Here is an 18003-nt window from a genome sequence, read left to right on the forward strand (position 1 = left end):
CTAGCTGTCTGTGATTGACAGTTTACTGATTTAAAGCCTGATTCTGTAAAATGTCGGCAAGTTTCCCGGCTGCGCGGCCTGCTTGGTTTCCTCATGTGTGGAGCTGGGTGATTTGTTAACTCTGTTACACCCATCAGAAGAGGAAAAGGGGGGAACGGTGGGGGAACGGCTATACCCCTGGCTGACCCCACCTTGCACTTCTGTTTGTAGGGGCGATGGAGAATGAACAAATGGAAGGGCAGTACTTAAATTTACATGCACAGAAATAATTTTTTTTCCAGTTAAAGGCATCTCTCATAGAAAAAGCCTGTTTTGCCAGTAAATCTAATGCTGAGAAATTGCGTCCGCTTCTTTGTTGAGTCTGTTAGACACTTTACACACTGGAGTAGAGGTAAAGTAGGGTTATAACTTCTAGTCTGCTCTGTTCATTGTAATTTCTGCTAGTTCATTTCTCTCTATTTAAATTTAAATGAGTACATGCAGCATGAAGTCCAAACAGTTTTTAAATAAAGTGAAGATTTCCTAATTGTATTTTTTTTTAAAAAAAAAAAGGTGTTTTTCCATTCCGCTGTTGCTATGCCAAAGAGCCATGCAAACCAGAAAGGGAAGTTAACATGATTAACAGTCCCACAAAACCAGCACCCCCCCCCCCCCCCCAACCCAACCCAAACCCAAACCCAAACCCAAAACAAAACTCCACAGCTGAAATCCAAAACACAGCAAAACAAGCCAGATGCGAAAGGCAGTGCTTTAGGGGAAAGAGGAGAAAGAAGGGAAAGGGATACTGTTTGCACAGCAGTTTAAAAATAGGCTGGGAATTGTCACTAAAAATAACCTTGAAAAAGTTAAGACTGATTGTGGCTGTTCTCTTCATCTGGAACAAGCTCCTTGAGTTACTTTTACTGTTCTTCCTGGTAGTTGTTCTGTTTAAAATAAGGCTTTCTGTATTCTGGAAAATCATTTTCGTTTTGTCCTTCATTGAGCTGTCCTTCCTTTCTGACCTCCACTTCTGTTTTGGACAGCTAATGACTTTGTGCACTTCTCTGCTGACAGAAGCACTATCAACTTTGAGAGATCCAATTTGTTCTGGTGATCTTATCCTTTCAGTAAACCCTTCATATTTTATGGCAATGCTGTAAGCGTGAAGTGTATCCCTTCCGCTTCTTGCTCTGACCTTGCACTTTTGCAGATGTTTGCATTTAAATGCCTTCTAACACTTCTCATAGAATTACTCACTTGAAGACACGGCTTGTTTGTCAGATGATTTTCTACTCTTGATTAATAAGACTGGTTCTGTACAGGTTGCAAACATCTGGAGACTTTAATAGCGCGATAAAGTAAGCATTTTTGAGTAACACGTCCTTAACAACATAATAGGCAAAGTGAGCAGTAAGTAGTAACTGAAACGAGTGAGAGAAGTAGTTTGAGGAGCGACTCTACAACTGCTTAGACATCTGAACATGTTTATTGGTCCAGCAAAAGGAAATGGGAAGAGGTTTCCTGGGAAAAGCCTGTGCGACTTGTGCAGTTTATGTCTAAATTTTGGTAACTGGCTGCTGCAAACATGTTGCTTGTTAATTTTATGTGGTGTAATTAGTGAAGCATTACGGAAAATAACCGTATCACACATACTTTTCAGATCTTTGCAATGAGTTACCCTGGCTATCCCCCAGCAGGTGGGTATCAACCGGCAGCCTCAGGTAAGTCGTTTAGATGAATTAAGCATTAAATGTCAGTGGTGGTCCTATCTGGAGTGGAAAGGTGGCATGGACAAAGAACAAGACTGCGGTGGGTTTTCTTGACTCACTGAAGCTTTCTGTGCTCTCTTGTTAAGTCCTATTTTATCTTGGCTGGGGATTCTGATTTATAGCGTATGGGTGCTCTACCATGTGCTCATGTAAGGTCCATTTTCATCCATCTCAAATGAAGCACACAGCACAAGGAGGCAGTCATAATTTGACCAAAATCAATAAATGTCAGGGAACAGTGTCCTGTCAGTACTGAGTCTTCAAGGCAGCTGGTGAGAAAAATGAGTACGGGGAGAAATCAGTCATGCAATTTAAAACCATATCCCTCAAAAAATTAGGGCTTTAATTGTGACATTATAACTAATTCGCTGTTCTTAGGCTGATGGTTGTATAAGGAGGGGAGAGGGCTCTTAAAAAGGATATAAATTATAATAATATAAAGCTGATGAAATATGTAACTACTGCTTGGTTTCAGGGTGAACTTTAGAGTTGTTGGTAATGAACTTTACAGTTTTTAGTATTGTTGGTAGAAAGAAAGGACTGGAGTCATATGGGTATGGTGAAATGTGGAGTTAGGCAAGCTAACTCGGGAAGGGGAAGCAGTGTACAGTGAGAAGCCAAACCAGCCTGGGAGGATAAATCCTATTTCTCAGCAGAATATTCTGGCTTAGTTAGACTGCTATGCAGACAAGACTGTACTGCTGTGTGCAGCCAAGTTTTGTGACTTGGGTAGCTGTGAATGTACTGTGTCATGCTCTGTAGACATCTCTCAAATTAGCAGCCTAAAAGGAATTAATAATATCTTCCTACTGGAATACCCAAACAACTTTGTAGTTTAAGAGAAACTACTCTCTAGTCAAAATACGGTGTTTACAGTATTAACTCTTGAGTGTTAACCTTCAAATATGTTTCGAGTTGGTTTAAATGAGAACTTAGAGATTCAACGATAGCTAACGTGACGAGAAATATCCAGTGAGGCTTCTCCTTTATATCATAATTGCACTGCTACCCTGCACCTCTTCAGTTGATTTTCCTTCTCCCAAACTGCTAGTGCTGAACAGACATTACATTAGAGATGTAAGTGGCTATCTGGAGGGAAAGGTGGCATGGACAAAGAACAAGACTGCGGTGGGTTTTCTTGACTCACTGAAGCTTTCTGTGCTCTCTTGTTAAGTCCTATTTTATCTTGGCTGGGGATTCTGATTTATAGCGTATGGGTGCTCTACCATGTGCTCATGTAAGGTCCATTTTCATCCATCTCAAATGAAGCACACAGCACAAGGAGGCAGTCATAATTTGACCAAAATCAATAAATGTCAGGGAACAGTGTCCTGTCAGTACTGAGTCTTCAAGGCAGCTGGTGAGAAAAATGAGTACGGGGAGAAATCAGTCATGCAATTTAAAACCATATCCCTCAAAAAATTAGGGCTTTAATTGTGACATTATAACTAATTCGCTGTTCTTAGGCTGATGGTTGTATAAGGAGGGGAGAGGGCTCTTAAAAAGGATATAAATTATAATAATATAAAGCTGATGAAATATGTAACTACTGCTTGGTTTCAGGGTGAACTTTAGAGTTGTTGGTAATGAACTTTACAGTTTTTAGTATTGTTGGTAGAAAGAAAGGACTGGAGTCATATGGGTATGGTGAAATGTGGAGTTAGGCAAGCTAACTCGGGAAGGGGAAGCAGTGTACAGTGAGAAGCCAAACCAGCCTGGGAGGATAAATCCTATTTCTCAGCAGAATATTCTGGCTTAGTTAGACTGCTATGCAGACGAGACTGTACTGCTGTGTGCAGCCAAGTTTTGTGACTTGGGTAGCTGTGAATGTACTGTGTCATGCTCTGTAGACATCTCTCAAATTAGCAACCTAAAAGGAATTAATAATATCTTCCTACTGGAATGCCCAAACAACTTTGTAGTTTAAGAGAAACTACTCTCTAGTCAAAATACGGTGTTTACAGTATTAACTCTTGAGTGTTAACCTTCAAATATGTTTAGAGTTGGTTTAAATGAGAACTTAGAGATTCAACGATAGCTAACGTGACGAGAAATATCCAGTGAGGCTTCTCCTTTATATCATAATTGCACTGCTACCCTGCACCTCTTCAGTTGATTTTCCTTCTCCCAAACTGCTAGTGCTGAACAGACATTACATTAGAGATGTAAGTGGTAAGGAATAAGTTTAAAAAGGTGTAGGTTCTCGTTTCAGCGCAGCTGTGTTTGATTTCAGGTGGCAGTCCGTGGGGTGGTGCTGCCTATCCACCTGCAAATCCACCTCCAATTGGTCTAGAAAACGTGGCTGGCTATGCCAACCAGTTCAATCCCAGCTACATGGCTGGAATGGTGAGTTTGCTTTCATTTAATGTGTTTTACTGTGACTTCCTTAAGTGCAAAGATGTGTTTCTGGCAGTGCCACTGAGAAGTTGATCACTGGAGTTCTGTGCCTTTATGTTTAGTCCGTTTAGGTGTTGAGCGTTCAATATCATCTTTTGAAGAAAATGGTTACTGCAAGCTATTCCTTATTTTAGGAAAGCAGACCACTAGTTAAATGTTGATTTAAGAGCCTAACTTCAAAAGTCATGGACGTAAAAGTAATATAACTTGGCTTTTGCTGTGCAGAGGCATAGGGGAACAGACTATTAACACTGAGTATCCACTGTCAGTGTATTCACATTGGCAAACACAGTTCAGATTTTGCCTATTACCTGGATTTTGGCCAGTCTGAATGAGGAATAAGACTGTGCATTTTGAGGTATCGATGACTCATCCCGGGGAAGAATATGGATCAGCTGTCTCTTATAAGCACTGATGTTTAACAGATGGCAGTAAAAACCTTTTACATTGATTGAAGAAAATGCAGACATTTCCAATGTGACTTTTTTTGCATAGAGTAGAAGCGAGTGACACTTCTGACAACTTATGCAGCATAACAGATTTCTGAAGACTAACGAATGCACAGTTTGTAGGAAGACATTTGCATTACAGGTGCCTTTCTGAGGCAACGATTAAATGAAGTGATTTGGCAGCCAGCAGTCAAACTGAGCAACGAACTATCTACAGTGCACACGGCAATATCCACAGCAGCTAGCTTCTGAGAACACTGCAATCATCAAATGTCAGTTCTTCTGGTTCCTCTGTAGAAGAGGGTCCGAGTGTGTCACGTGGGAAGATGATACTGCATGTGGAGTGGAGTATCTCTGTGGCAGTTTCTGCCGATGTCTTTCCAAATGTAGTCCAGGAACTCTTGCTAGTTGTAAACTGCTAATGCATTTAGTGCATCATAAAACAGCCAGAGGTTGCTCGTAGTAAATCCCTGCACTCAGATGATGCTGTGGTCACGTAAAGCAGCCGTGGACAGAGAAGGGATAAGCATAGTTTTGTGTTGCTGGGATTAATTGGCGTAAGTTTTTAGAATAAGAGGTGTGTGGCTATTGGCGCTCTTCCGTGTGAGTGGTGTGTTAATCCTGGATGCAGTGGCAGGTATGTGTCTGTTGGTTCTGCTTCTTGATGTGTGGCAGCTGATGATTACAGTAAAGCAAGAGTCAACTGAATGCAGGTTTTTTCCCATCTTGCTTTCTAGTAAGACATGATTATTGCGAAGTTCTTTTGCGGATGCAGAGCTACCTATCTGTGTTGGTGGGGAGGGAGGTTGTATTGTATTAGGCACTTTATTGAAACTCAACCGTTTGTACACCTTCCCGTCTCTTGCTTTATTGGCTGTCATTGCAGGCATCCAACCTGGCAGGGACCTTTGGAGGGACAAACGTACCACAAGGCATATATCCTTCAACACCTGGGGGTTATCTCCCAGTCCCTCCAGGTGGCTTTGGGCAACCTCCATCAGGACAACAGCCCTCTTACGGAGGGTATCCTCCACCCGGAGGAAATCCACCATCAGGAATGCCGGCTTACCCGGGCTACCCAGGTGGCGCTGTGCCTGGCCAGCCCCCACCACCGCCTGGTCAGCAGCCCATGAGCTATCCAGGACAACCACCAGCAACTTACCCAGGGCAGCAGCCCATGCCAAATTATCCACCAGGCCCAGCTGTGAATCCTTCTATGCCCTCTTACCCAGGAACTACGGGGCCTACGGTCTCTCCTGTAACAGTAAGAGCATTCAGGGCTTTTGTTCTGAGATGTGACCATGTATATGTTTCTCTGCATTTTCTTTGTGTATAGAAGTGTAAACCGACCCTAAAATTGAAAAGAAAGTCATGAAAAGAAGTTTGACTAAAGAGAGAGCTGGATCCCTTCCAAATGCAGGCAATACAGGCTCATATGAATTGAAACAAATGCTGTTTCACCACATTATCCAAGAAGAAAGATTTGACGTGAATTCAAATCTAATGAATTTGCCTTTCCTAACTGAACAAAGTATTGCCAGTTGTATATACAGTTTCATCAAACCTTAATTAATTGGACAGCAGATTTAATATCAGTGAACCTTCTTGACCGTGCATTTTCTCATAATTTGGGTATAGAAATGAACAAACTGTTTAAGGTGGGGTTTTTTTGAGTTTTCTCTGTTACTTTTCTAACAAAAAGAAAATTGGTAACAGTGGTCATCTTTCCTAAGTAGTAAAACACAGTCTTTTACTGATTAACACTAATATACAACTCAACTCGGTCTGATTTTAGCATGGAAACCGAGGCACGATCACCGATGCGCCGGGATTTGACCCTCTGAGGGATGCAGAAGTCTTAAGGAAGGCCATGAAGGGATTTGGTGAGCAGTCTGTGGATTTAAATTTCAGTTAAAAGTAGAATTGCAGCTTTGATTCAGCACTGATCTTTCTCCATTGTTATATGTGTACTGTGTGGGCTAGTTCACATGTGGTTGTCCTTGGTTATCAGAAGAATTATTAGAAATTCATGTAGGCATAAACATCATCATGAGTTTGGTATTTGGTTTTGGGGTTGGGTTTTTTTTTGTATTCTTACTGTGTTTGTGATTGGGAGTAGAGCTTGAAGTTCTGTGATCGTACACGAGAGGAGATACTGTAGATTAATTAAAGGCATACATGTCCGTCGGTTGGGTTTGAAAGAGATAGGATGAAATGGAAACAGAAAGCTGAGTCCTCACGTGACATGCATGCTCATTCTGTGGTGTCTGTGTGCATGTACAGGAACCGATGAGCAGGCTATTATCGATTGTCTTGGAAGTCGTTCAAACAAGCAACGGCAGCAGATCATCCTGTCCTTCAAAACAGCTTATGGAAAGGTAAATACATCATGAGAACAGAAGGAAGGGGAAATAAGAGCCTACATTCCTTCACTGGAAGTCAGAAGACTTAGTGTTTGGAAAAAAAGATTGGAAGCTGCTTAAGGGGAAGATGATTCACAAGTCATAGCCTGTTTAGGGTTCTGCTTTTACCCACTCTTGACACTTTCATGCAGTGTTTCAGATGAAACATATAAAGCAGTTTCTCTGCTAAATGGTTACTGTGACTCTTCGATCTGTGCAGTCTATTTAATTGGACCTTAATTACCTAGGTGTACATGTTACATTATGCTGGTTTTAGTGTCGTTAAGTGGAATAGCTTTACTTTGCAGATACATTATTGATGCTTATGCATAAAGAATTCTAATTCAACTCCACAGTTTTGGTGCTTACATTGGTCAGTTTTGGTCTTCATGCATTTTTTTTCCTTGTTTTTACTTCTCATTAGGATTTGATCAAGGATCTCAGGTCTGAGCTATCAGGTAACTTTGAGAGGACAATCTTAGCAATGATGAAGACGCCTGTCATGTTTGATGCTTATGAAATCAAGGAAGCTATAAAGGTTTGTGCAGGAGATAGAAATCTCTAAGATAGAGGAAATATTTGAGCCGATAAAATTTTGGTGGTCATTTAAAAGCTTGAACTTACATTCCCTCCTCTTCATCCAGATATTCAACCCATTGTTTGACTGATCTGTACTCCGCTTCTTGGAGCTATGTGATAGTAAAATTGAGAAATGTTATTCCCTTAGGTTAAAGGTAAAGACTATTTAATAGGTTTGTGTTGTAACAAGAATATGTTAATAAATAAATACACAGAAAAGGCAGAAACTGAGTTCTAACAGTCTCTGCAGTTCATTTACTACATAGTCTTGAGAAAGGCACTGAGGCAGCTCTCTTCTAAGCCAGATACTGCATGGGGTGCCTTTGTTTCCCAGTTTTTGCTTTGAGCTGTGATGGAGCTGATGATAAAACCGCTCCATTTAGAGTTTCCAGTGACTTTACACTCAGTGCTCAAGAATAGTTCAGAAAACTAGGTCCATAAAGATTTTGGGCAGGGTGTACCTTCTTTTTGTCTTTTCCCCCGCCTCAAAAGTGTATTTTCCTAGCCCATGCCGAACCTTTTCTAAAATATTATGGAAGTATTGTGTACTTCCTCTTTAAAGCAATCAGACTATTTTATAAACATTAAGGTTTTTAAAATAAAAACAGGTCAAACATTTGTATGTCAAGACAATGTTTAAATGAAGGTGAAATAAATACATCCATTACTGAGTCAGTATGTATATTTACATGTTCTTCGGCCGCAATTTTAAAGTAGCTGGGAGGATGAAATAATATTAGCTGTACTGTAATTGCAACTGCTATCTATTAGTTAGTGAAAGTTAGTTATTAGAATTAACAAATTCATCTTTAATGGTAGAAAAAATTGATTCTTGAAATGCTTAAAATCTCATGTGAAGGATGACATTTTAAAATGGAGTTTTGTTTTCATAATTATTTTAATTATCTGTTCAATTTGTATCTTTAATACATATCTGTGTCTTGGAAACGTGTTATAAGTAGCATTTAAACTACTTGCTTTGACTTCTCCAATAACAAGATTATATTCTGAATTGTATTTTGTTGTATAATTTTATTACATTTCTTTTATACCAGGTTGTAGAAGTAAGATGAGAATCTGAAGAGTGTGTTTTCTCCTTATGCTTTGTTTTAGGGTGTTGGCACAGATGAAAATTGTCTCATTGAAATCTTAGCTTCTCGCAGTAATGAGCATATTCAGGAACTCAACAGGGTCTATAAAGCAGGTTAGATTTATTACAGTTCCATCAAAATTTTCTTCCTTTTCTTCCTTAATCGCTGGCTGACAATATGAATTTAGGAAATGAGCAGGGGTGTATGATGATTCATGACTGTCTCTCTCTTCCAGAATTTAAGAAAACTCTGGAGGAAGCAATAAAAAGTGACACGTCTGGACACTTTCAGAGGCTTTTAATTTCACTTTCTCAGGTACTTGCATGCTGGGATTTTGGAGTTTGGGTTTTGTGTGTGTGTTTGTAGGTTTTTTGGTTTGTTTTTTTTTAAACAACAAAAAAAAAGCCCACCAGTAACGCTTTTGTATCTTCAAATTCTTTCAGGGAAACAGAGATGAAAGTAGAACTGTTGACATGTCTCTTGTCCAAAAAGATGTGCAGGTCAGTAGAAATTCTTCATCGTTTCTAAGTATAGTCAACTCAATACACTGAAATTTGACTGTGTGGTTTCTGCTTACTCTTAGTTTTGGACACCTTGTGACTTTTCCTGATGTAGTGCTTATGTTTCAGTGGATGGAAGTGATATGAGAAGCCCTGACAGAGCGTTAGAGCCATGTAGCTCCATTACAGAGATGAAGCTCTTGGAAATAGGGTCCACAGGGTTTTTTTCTCTCTCATTCTGTCAGCGCTCTGGCTTTTCCAGGTGTTGGGTGACTCCATTGTGCTGCTTATTAAGGGAATGGTCCGAAGAGATTTGAGGTGATACGTGTTTAAATTTTAATTTATTCAACACCTGCATTAGCCTTTGCCTGTTATTTAAGGAACTCTGGATTTTTGCAGCAAATAAGGCAGTTGGATCTAGTAACTCTTGCCCTGTTACTTTTTTTGTGTGTTCCGTTTCACCACATAGCAAAGAGAAAACCTGGGATCGTTTCAGCACACTACTGTCCTATAAATAGTAATGTAAATGGCTTTCTACATAGTATGCCTTAGCCAAAAGACGAGGACATCCCAGAACATACGTAGAGGTGTAGAAAAAAAGCTAGACGTAAGCCCTGTTAGGAAGAACGGTTTTCAGGTACTTTTTAAACAATTTCCCCCTTTTTAGTAATCTGGAGCTCTTGTGTTTGAGCACTTATGGATCAGTCAGCTAGGAAGACTGCAAGCACAGTGTATTGTAGGAAGGTTAGAACTAGTTGCTATTTATTGCTTGCTCCTGTTTTCCAGCAGTACGTAGATTAAGAAATAAGTATAAAAGGAGGAGAGGCTGTAAGGAAGCAGATCTGTAACTCAGCTTTTCAGCCTGACTGCTTTTCTGAGTAATGAAGTGCGAGTTCCCTTCTCTGTTTAGGAGCTATATGCAGCTGGAGAGAACCGGCTAGGAACTGATGAATCCAAATTCAATGCCATTCTGTGCACAAGAAGCAGGGCCCACCTCAGAGCAGGTAATGGTGTCGTCTACATAAACAGTAACTTTATTCCGTTGTATGTAATGATAAAAATGTACAACACCGCTCTGTGCCTGAATTTCCCTCATCTGTAAAGTGAGTGTGGTGATACCTCAATGAAAAGCAGGGTGAATTCTGTTGAGGGAAAGGGTACGCAAGAGCTGTGCATTATGATCATCTTTCTTAAATATCAGAGCAGGTAGAGGTCGTACTTGTTCAAATGTTTCTCTGATAAAAGAATTGAAAAACTAGAACTATTTCAATTTTGCATGCTTGTGTGTGCACAAGGCACTTGCGGTCCTTCCCTTCCCCTTTTACTTGCTAGTGATTAGGTGTTACATCAGTCTATAGGGGTGGAAATGTTTTGGTAACTACGTAGAACTTTTGAAATGTGCTATATATTGAGGCGCTTATATGGAGAGGAAAGGGATGGGGGGGTGTGAGAACCTGAATGTTTTCTTCTTAATTTTATTGACACCCAAAGCTTTCCTAGAAGAATTTTCACTGTTTCCCTTACCGTGGTTTCTTGGTCTAGCCCTTTAAAAATAAGAACAGAACTAGACAAGCTAGAAGGAGCATGATGACATGTAAATGGAACAATATGGTTGATAACATAGTATTAGTCTTTGAGACGTTAAAACTTGTGTAAGTATACTGTAGTATCCTGCTGAGAAGTGCGACTGAAATGAAGCCATCCAGCATGCACCAGTGCCACCTCTTTTTGTGAGGCTGACTCCTGAAATCTTTCTCTTCCATTAACAGTCTTCAGCGAGTACCAGAGGATGTGTAACCGGGACATTGAAAAAAGCATATGTCGTGAAATGTCTGGAGACCTGGAAAGGGGCATGCTGGCAGTAGGTATGTGCTGCCTTAGCAAGTTCATTCCTGGTATTCCACTACAACTGGCTGGGACGGCGGCATCTGTGACTCTAGCTAAGGATGTTCTTAGTAATAATTCCAGTTTTCTGCTTTTTATGTTGAGCTTTCTGTGAAGTCACTTGGGGTTAGTAAAGCAGGGCACTTAGTTCACCTCAAAATGACAGATGAAGCTTTTGCTTCGGGCAGCTGCAGAATTTAAATTTCACATGTTAAAGTGGGGAGACAATTATTAACTGTACTTGGCATTGTTTTAAGCAGTGATGAGAATTTGTACCAACCGCTGAGTCAGCGAGAATGGAATATTTGGGACAGCTTTGGAAATCAAGCAAAATATAGGCGTTAACCCTCTAGTTACCTCTACCTCTTTTTAGTAGAAAGAAAACTTAGATTTGATTGCAAAGGGGTTCTTTTTTCCACATTTCTTGTGGTTACAGCTTTGTTAAATCTTTGTTTTTAAGTGCCTCCAGTACTTCTGAAGAGTAAAGACTCTTACCTCACGTCTACTGTTGTCCCTTGGGAGGTAGTCATTAGTTTCCATGAGGTTCAGACAAGGCCTCAAGTTGTTGTGCAGTAGTTTTATTTGGAATGTTGTATTCTAGATAAAATTGTGGACCTCTTTCTCTCGTCTTTTGTCTCTCGTCTCTTGGACAAGACTGCTTCTTTACATCTCCATTTCTTTTTCTGTTTATTACTGTGAACTGAAAAAGTGTTGTTCTTTGGTTTCGAATATGGTAGTGACTAGAAAAGCGATGTAACAACAACAACAACAAAAAAAATCCAAAAAAAGGCCTACCAAAATAAATAGGAAAAATGTACTTTGCATTACTTGGAAACAAGAGGGGAGAGGACGTTTGGCTCAACCGCAACAGATTTTTTTCATGGAAGTTTCGAACAAAATCTTGCAAAATGGGAATCGATTTTAAAAGCTTCATTTTTTTTCACTCCTGTCTTGTGCATATGTGAACTTTGAGTAAAATCCCAAAAAAGGCCTACCAAAATAAATAGGAAAAATGTACTTTGCATTACTTGGAAACAAGAGGGGAGAGGACGTTTGGCTCAACCGCAACAGATTTTTTTCATGGAAGTTTCGAACAAAATCTTGCAAAATGGGAATCGATTTTAAAAGCTTCATTTTTTTTCACTCCTGTCTTGTGCATATGTGAACTTTGAGTAACTATTGTTCTTACTCTACTTGGCCAAGCTGTCACTATAGTGGCCTTTTAATGACCCAAACTTGGTCCAGCTCTGTTGGTGTGATACTTTTGCAGACCTTTTCCAGGGTGCAGAATTTGTCACCTCAAAAAGTATTGTTAGAAAACCAAACTTAGGGAAAAGAAATATTTCCCAGTGTTTGTAGAAAAAGATCGCCTTGGTAAAGAAACTGTACTGTCAGAGTTTGGCAGTCCTTTGACTTCATGGAGCTTTGCAGTCACTTGACAGGTCTCCATGTAGATACAGATTTCAGAATTGAGACTGTAGCTTGCAAACAAGTCAATAGCCTTTTGAGCAGGAATTGTCTTTAATATTCACTGAATAACTTCTTTATTGAATAGATTTTGGTTTGGTTTTTTTATTTATATGTGTGTGTATATATGTATATACACACATATATGTCTATATCAGTCAATGATGTTAGCGTCATTTGTTCTGTGAACCTTATTTTCAGGAAAAAAAGGTCTTCTAATTGAAAATATTTAATTTTGCTTTCTTTAAAGCTTTCTGGATTGTACAACTGGTAACTTACAATAACATCTTCAGACATCTTAAAGTGCAAGTGTGTTGTTTTAGCTAAATACAGTGATAAAGAAACATGCATTTCATTCGTCATTCATTTTTGAATTGTAGTATACCTATCATTGACAATTGTGTGTGGTGAACTGCGCTCTCTCATCTGCATTTTCCTATTCAGAAAAGTAGTTTTTCCTATATAGAATGTGTGTTGCTGTGAAATACGTATTTAGGTTTACCCCTTTTGTTCTGCATTGATCTTACATAATTGCTTTTGATACCTTTTTGTGCTATAAGTCAGGTGTGGTTTGTTTTCTGTGTAGTTTGCCACGGATTGCATGATTGTTTACTTGTAACCAACGTAGGATCAATATATAAATTTTAATTCTGATGAGTGATGGAGGATTCTTTCATTATCCTGATTAACATGACAGTAATTTGATTTAGATTTTGCTCTTTCAGATTTCTAATGAACCGTACTAATTAAGTATAAAATCCAGCCATTACTAAATAAGCATGTCAAGAACTTTTCAGGAGCCGTGGTGAACTTTGTGCCTTAAAAAAAAAAAGTTTAACTTTAAAATAAGGGTGAGGTTTCTGTCATAGGTGGCTTCCCAGCTTGTATTAGGGCGGGACTTGAATTTGTCGTACCTTGCAGATGCATGGCCTTAAAAATTCTTAAATTAGGAAAAAGCCAGGAGCACCGCTAACTATGTGTTCCTTCAAGCCTTCTGCTTCCTCCCCATCCCCTCTTTTCCCTTCATATGCAAGAATCTGGTCATTAGACTTTAAAGATTCATTATGGCTGCTTCAGGCTAGATGATTTCTAGTGACGGAAAAGTTTGCTTTGAACCATGAAGTGCAGTAGGTTCTTCAACTTCATTGCAGCTACTGTTTGAATTAAAAAGCATTTCAGTGACTAACTGAAGGAGTGGAAGCTGCATCGTATCACGTGTATGTTTATGTAGAATTAAAGCATGTAACTATCTAGGGTAACCTCAAAAAATGACTGTGACTTCTGATTGAGGAGGAATACCTGATTTCTGTAATACTCTTTCTTTTTGCAGTTAAGTGCCTCAAGAACACGCCGGCTTTTTTTGCGGAGAGATTGCAGAAAGCTATGAAGGTAGGTGCCTGTGACAAGACACATAAACTTATAGTGGGTTTGTTGTTGTGTTTTTTTTGTTGTGTTGTGTTTTTTTTTTTTTAAATGCTTGTACAGCTCATTGGAATGAATTGTTCAGCTGAAGGTATTACATTTTTCAGTGGGCAGATGACTAACAAGATGTAGTCATTCTTATGAAAGGCTGGAAAAATCTAGCTAATTTGATCCGCTTAGAGATGCATACAACCATACCTTAAACAAAGGAAGTCTTCCCTTGGCAAAACACAAATATGCTTAAGACTCATTGAAATTGATATCTTTTAAGTAGGGAGGTCTAGTTGAAATAAATAGGCCATTAAACTCACCAGACTTTCCTGACCCCCCTGTCCCTCTGACACCCCCCCCTTTCTTTTTCCCCTAACTGTTCTTGTGCAGAGAAATGACTGTTAGTGTCCTACTGGTAAATTTAAAGTATTAAAGCAGGACAGGCCAAATTCTGTTCAAGCTTATTGAAGTCAATGGGGTTGTGCTAGTAAACGGCCGTTTGTGGGGTGATGACTTATTTTATTTTTTTTACTAGTGCTGTATCATCCAGTATTTCCACACATTGTTAATACATTATATTGTTGTTTTGTTTGTTTCAGGGAGCAGGAACGAAAGACAGAACTCTGATCCGAATCATGGTATCACGCAGTGAGGTTGACCTGCTGGACATACGTGCAGAATACAAGAGGATGTATGGCAGATCCCTCTACACAGATATCACTGTAAGACTTGGAGATTTTTATCTTCCCTGCCGTGACATCTTTCTGCTAGTAGAACATGGATCCTTACACTGAATAGCTATTAACTGCACTGAGTGTAGCTGGCTGTGTTTGGTTTGCTGCATTTGTCAGGAGAGTGGAGGCTGAAGTGCCAGAGAACAGACAGCACTTGCTTTTGCATGGGGGCTAGATGAACTAGAGATGGGAAGGAAGCCAACACACAAGGAAGGAAAGGGAAATTGGTCCAGAGGGGTTTCAGAGACCTGGTTTTAAGTCTGGTCTCTGTCCCAATCTCTGTATATGGTCTTGTAGACCATATACACTTAGTCCTCCAACTGAGTAACGATGGTGCTCTACCTCGTGTGTAACCACTTAGTCCTCCAAATGAGTAACGATGGTGCTCTACCTCGTGTGTGTGTTAGAAGAGTGTAAAGCTCCTAATATGCTTTTAAAAGATTGCCTCCTCTTTCTCTTGAATGTTACAAGTTTTTGGAAATAGACTAAACTTCAGATTCTTTAGCAGTTGATCCACCCTACTACTGCTGTTAACGGCCGTAGCAACAGTCAAGAGGATGCCTGGCCAATGGGGAGGGTAATAAGAGCTGGAAGAGAGTGAGTGGTGCCACTTTCATTTACCTTGTAATAAAGGTGCCAGATCTGTTAAGCTTCTATTTATTCCTTCTGCTGTTGACACTGAGGGGCTGCAACTTGGTGGTGTTTAGAAGGAATCCTGCAAAGATAGTGAAGGATAGTGTGCACCAAAAAGTCTTGATGTGAGTCTTCTGCCAGCAACTCTATGGTCTTTCTGCCCCTGTGCCACAGAGGATCACCTAGCAGAAGCTTTTTCCAGGTATGTAGTGTGAAGATGTGCTTCCACTACAGTAGTTACATGCCCTGTAACCACCAGCGTGTGAGTAAAAAACAGCGAGACATTGGTGGAAAAGCTGTATGTCTTTTTTTTTTTTTCTTTTTTGATCTGGCATTAAAATAATTTTACCATTCAGAAACAAGAACAGGCCATACCCATTTAATGGGCTGAACTTATTCAAAACTTGGTTTCAGTAAGTATGGGGCATGCATGTGCAGAGTTATGTGTATGTAAACTCTACTTCTTATTTCTGTACGAGTAGAACCGAAAACATCCTTGGAAAGAAAGTTCTTAATTCTTCTTTTTTTTTTTTCAGAACCGAAAGTTCTTAATTCTTCTTTTTTTTTTTTTTGTAAGTGGACAGCAGTTCTTTCCTTTCAGTGCACATATAAACAGGAATGTTTTATGTTTTGTGGATTGTGCTTTACACATGCACAGGATTTATCCTGATCTTTGAAGCGTCTCTTTGTCACTGTTGTAATAATTTTGTTCTGGACAAAACAGTTTTCAGTCATACCTGAAGATGAAGGATGAGATAAATGCGCTAGCTGAAACTGTTCCGTGAAAAGGATAGGCAAGCCTCATCAACCAAAACTAGTTAATGAGCAGCTCCCAGGGAACACTTTTTACTCATGAGAGCACCAGGCAAAACTCGGCTAGCAGGGCCTTTTGTGATTAACTGCATGTTTGTGTGTGCATCCATACTGACTTTCACCGCCCACAACATGAGAGAGATCTTCTCTAATTGTGGGGAAAAAAACCCTTAGATCTTTTGATGTCAGGGCATTGTTTTTCATGTTTGAACATAATAAAGAGTAAACTTTCACTTGCTGCCCCTGGAAAAGTATCTACGTTGACTGCAAGGAAAAGGACTTCTGTATTAATTTTTCCATATTTTCTTACCTTTTGCTGGAAGACAGCTTTTCAGTGAGGTTTTTTATTGAACTATTCCCAGGTAAGTAGTTGAACCTGTATACCAAATTCGGTTTGCTAAAGAAATATATTCTCTGTGGACACTTTTGGTTCCAGTTATGGAAGGAGCAGATTTTACTGTGTGTTTGTATTAGAGCGTTTTCTAATTAGCAGGCTTTTGAATTTTTTTTAATTTTTTTTTTTTTTTTTTTTTATTTAAGAGGTTAACACCTGCTTTCTTTCAGACCTGGCTTTGTCTCTTTTGGTCGTTCATGTCATGTTTAGGATGCTTACACTTCTTTTTTCCTCTATTTCAAAGCACGAGTCTTCAACTTTTCTTTTTCTGGGTTTCTTTCCAGGGTGATACTTCAGGAGACTACCGGAAAATCCTACTCAAGTTGTGTGGTGGAAATGACTAAATCGAGCATTGAGCTTTTCTTAAAAAAGCTGCTGTTTTCATGTTTTTGCTTTAAAGCATCTTTTTTTCTCCAAAAGTAAACATGTAATGACCTGTTTCTCCTGAAGCAATTACATTTAAAAAGATAACATTGCATATATTTTGTCTTCATTTCAAAAATAGTAGGTAATAAATGCCAAAAAAATACAAATATCAAGCTTGCGTGCCATCTGCTTAGGATTCCGTATAGTACTCTCGGCAATCCATGAATGACAGGTCATTATTTCTTTTCTGCTTATATTATGCTGAAATATTATGTTTGTTTTATGAAACAAAAATCACAGTTGTATGATTTAAAGTTTTATTTTGTATAAACATTACGTGGCATTTTAATGCAAGTTTTTATATATTGTGTGCAGAGTTGGTTTCGTGCTAGCCTACTCCCTGATAGGTGGAGAGAACAGCCTTGAGTTTTTGTGTCTAGTTAAGACTGTTTTAAAGAAGTTTTGTCAAGTTCCGTTTTCTTTCCTTGATTGTTTTTCAGGAAGATGTGTTCCACATTTCATTCTCGCTAGGGCAGCTGTCACGAGGCAGTAGTAACATTGACAGTAGTAAAGATTCTATGGTTAATGTTTTAAGGTTTTGGATTGTGCCTTAAATATATGTATGTGAGAAGAGATTATGAAATTAAAGCTGTCTATCTTCTAACTCTGCAGACTGTGCTTTTTGGTGTTCATGTTGATTTACGTGTGAGTGATGACTCAGTTTATGTAACTTAGTTTTTCCATAGAGGTTGTCTGCTTGAATGCACAGAATTATTCAGAAATTGTTGTGTTGACAAGAGTTTGGGACTTGCGTGCTGTTGATGAGCAATTGTCTGTAGATGATACATGTAATCTGTAGTTATTGCTCAGTATTTTCATTTTGCACGCTGTAATTTCTCTGACTTTTCGAACTCTGAATTTTTATTCTCTGCTAGCATGGATGGCATCTCTTCAGCTTGTCGTTCTCAAAATAGAAACATGTAAAGAAAAAAAAAGTACGAGGGGAGAAGAGGTTTGGAGCTAGGTCAGTGAAACTTGCCTGCTCGTTAATCAAGAATGTGCAAACTCCTTCTCTTATTTCACGCGCATACGCACGCTCTCTCTCCATTCTGTCATGGGGGTGGATGTTGGAA

The 18003-nt window shown here is 39.3% G+C and overlaps 1 protein-coding gene across 2 annotated transcripts; it reads left to right on the plus strand.

Annotated features, from left to right (window-relative positions):
- The first annotated feature begins 1642 nt into the window (after positions 1-1642).
- ANXA11 (annexin A11) lies at positions 1643-17537 on the plus strand. Of its 2 annotated transcripts, none has more exons than XM_009275438.2 (14): positions 1643-1700; positions 3982-4094; positions 5481-5858; positions 6390-6477; positions 6878-6972; positions 7421-7534; positions 8689-8779; positions 8902-8981; positions 9110-9166; positions 10077-10170; positions 10936-11031; positions 13848-13906; positions 14530-14652; positions 16789-17537. In XM_009275438.2, exons 1-14 carry the CDS (start codon positions 1649-1651, stop codon positions 16846-16848), a joined length of 1500 nt encoding a protein of 499 aa, XP_009273713.1. In that variant the 5' UTR covers positions 1643-1648; the 3' UTR covers positions 16849-17537. The 2 variants fall into 2 exon arrangements, with proteins under 2 accessions (XP_009273713.1, XP_009273714.1); XM_009275439.1 differs by having other exon boundaries at positions 1643-1676.
- Positions 17538-18003: the final 466 nt, after the last annotated feature.

The sequence above is a fragment of the Aptenodytes forsteri genome, unplaced genomic scaffold (assembly GCF_000699145.1).
Source record: "Aptenodytes forsteri isolate BGI_AS27 unplaced genomic scaffold, ASM69914v1 Scaffold353, whole genome shotgun sequence".
In the NCBI taxonomy this organism is placed as follows: domain Eukaryota; kingdom Metazoa; phylum Chordata; class Aves; order Sphenisciformes; family Spheniscidae; genus Aptenodytes; species Aptenodytes forsteri.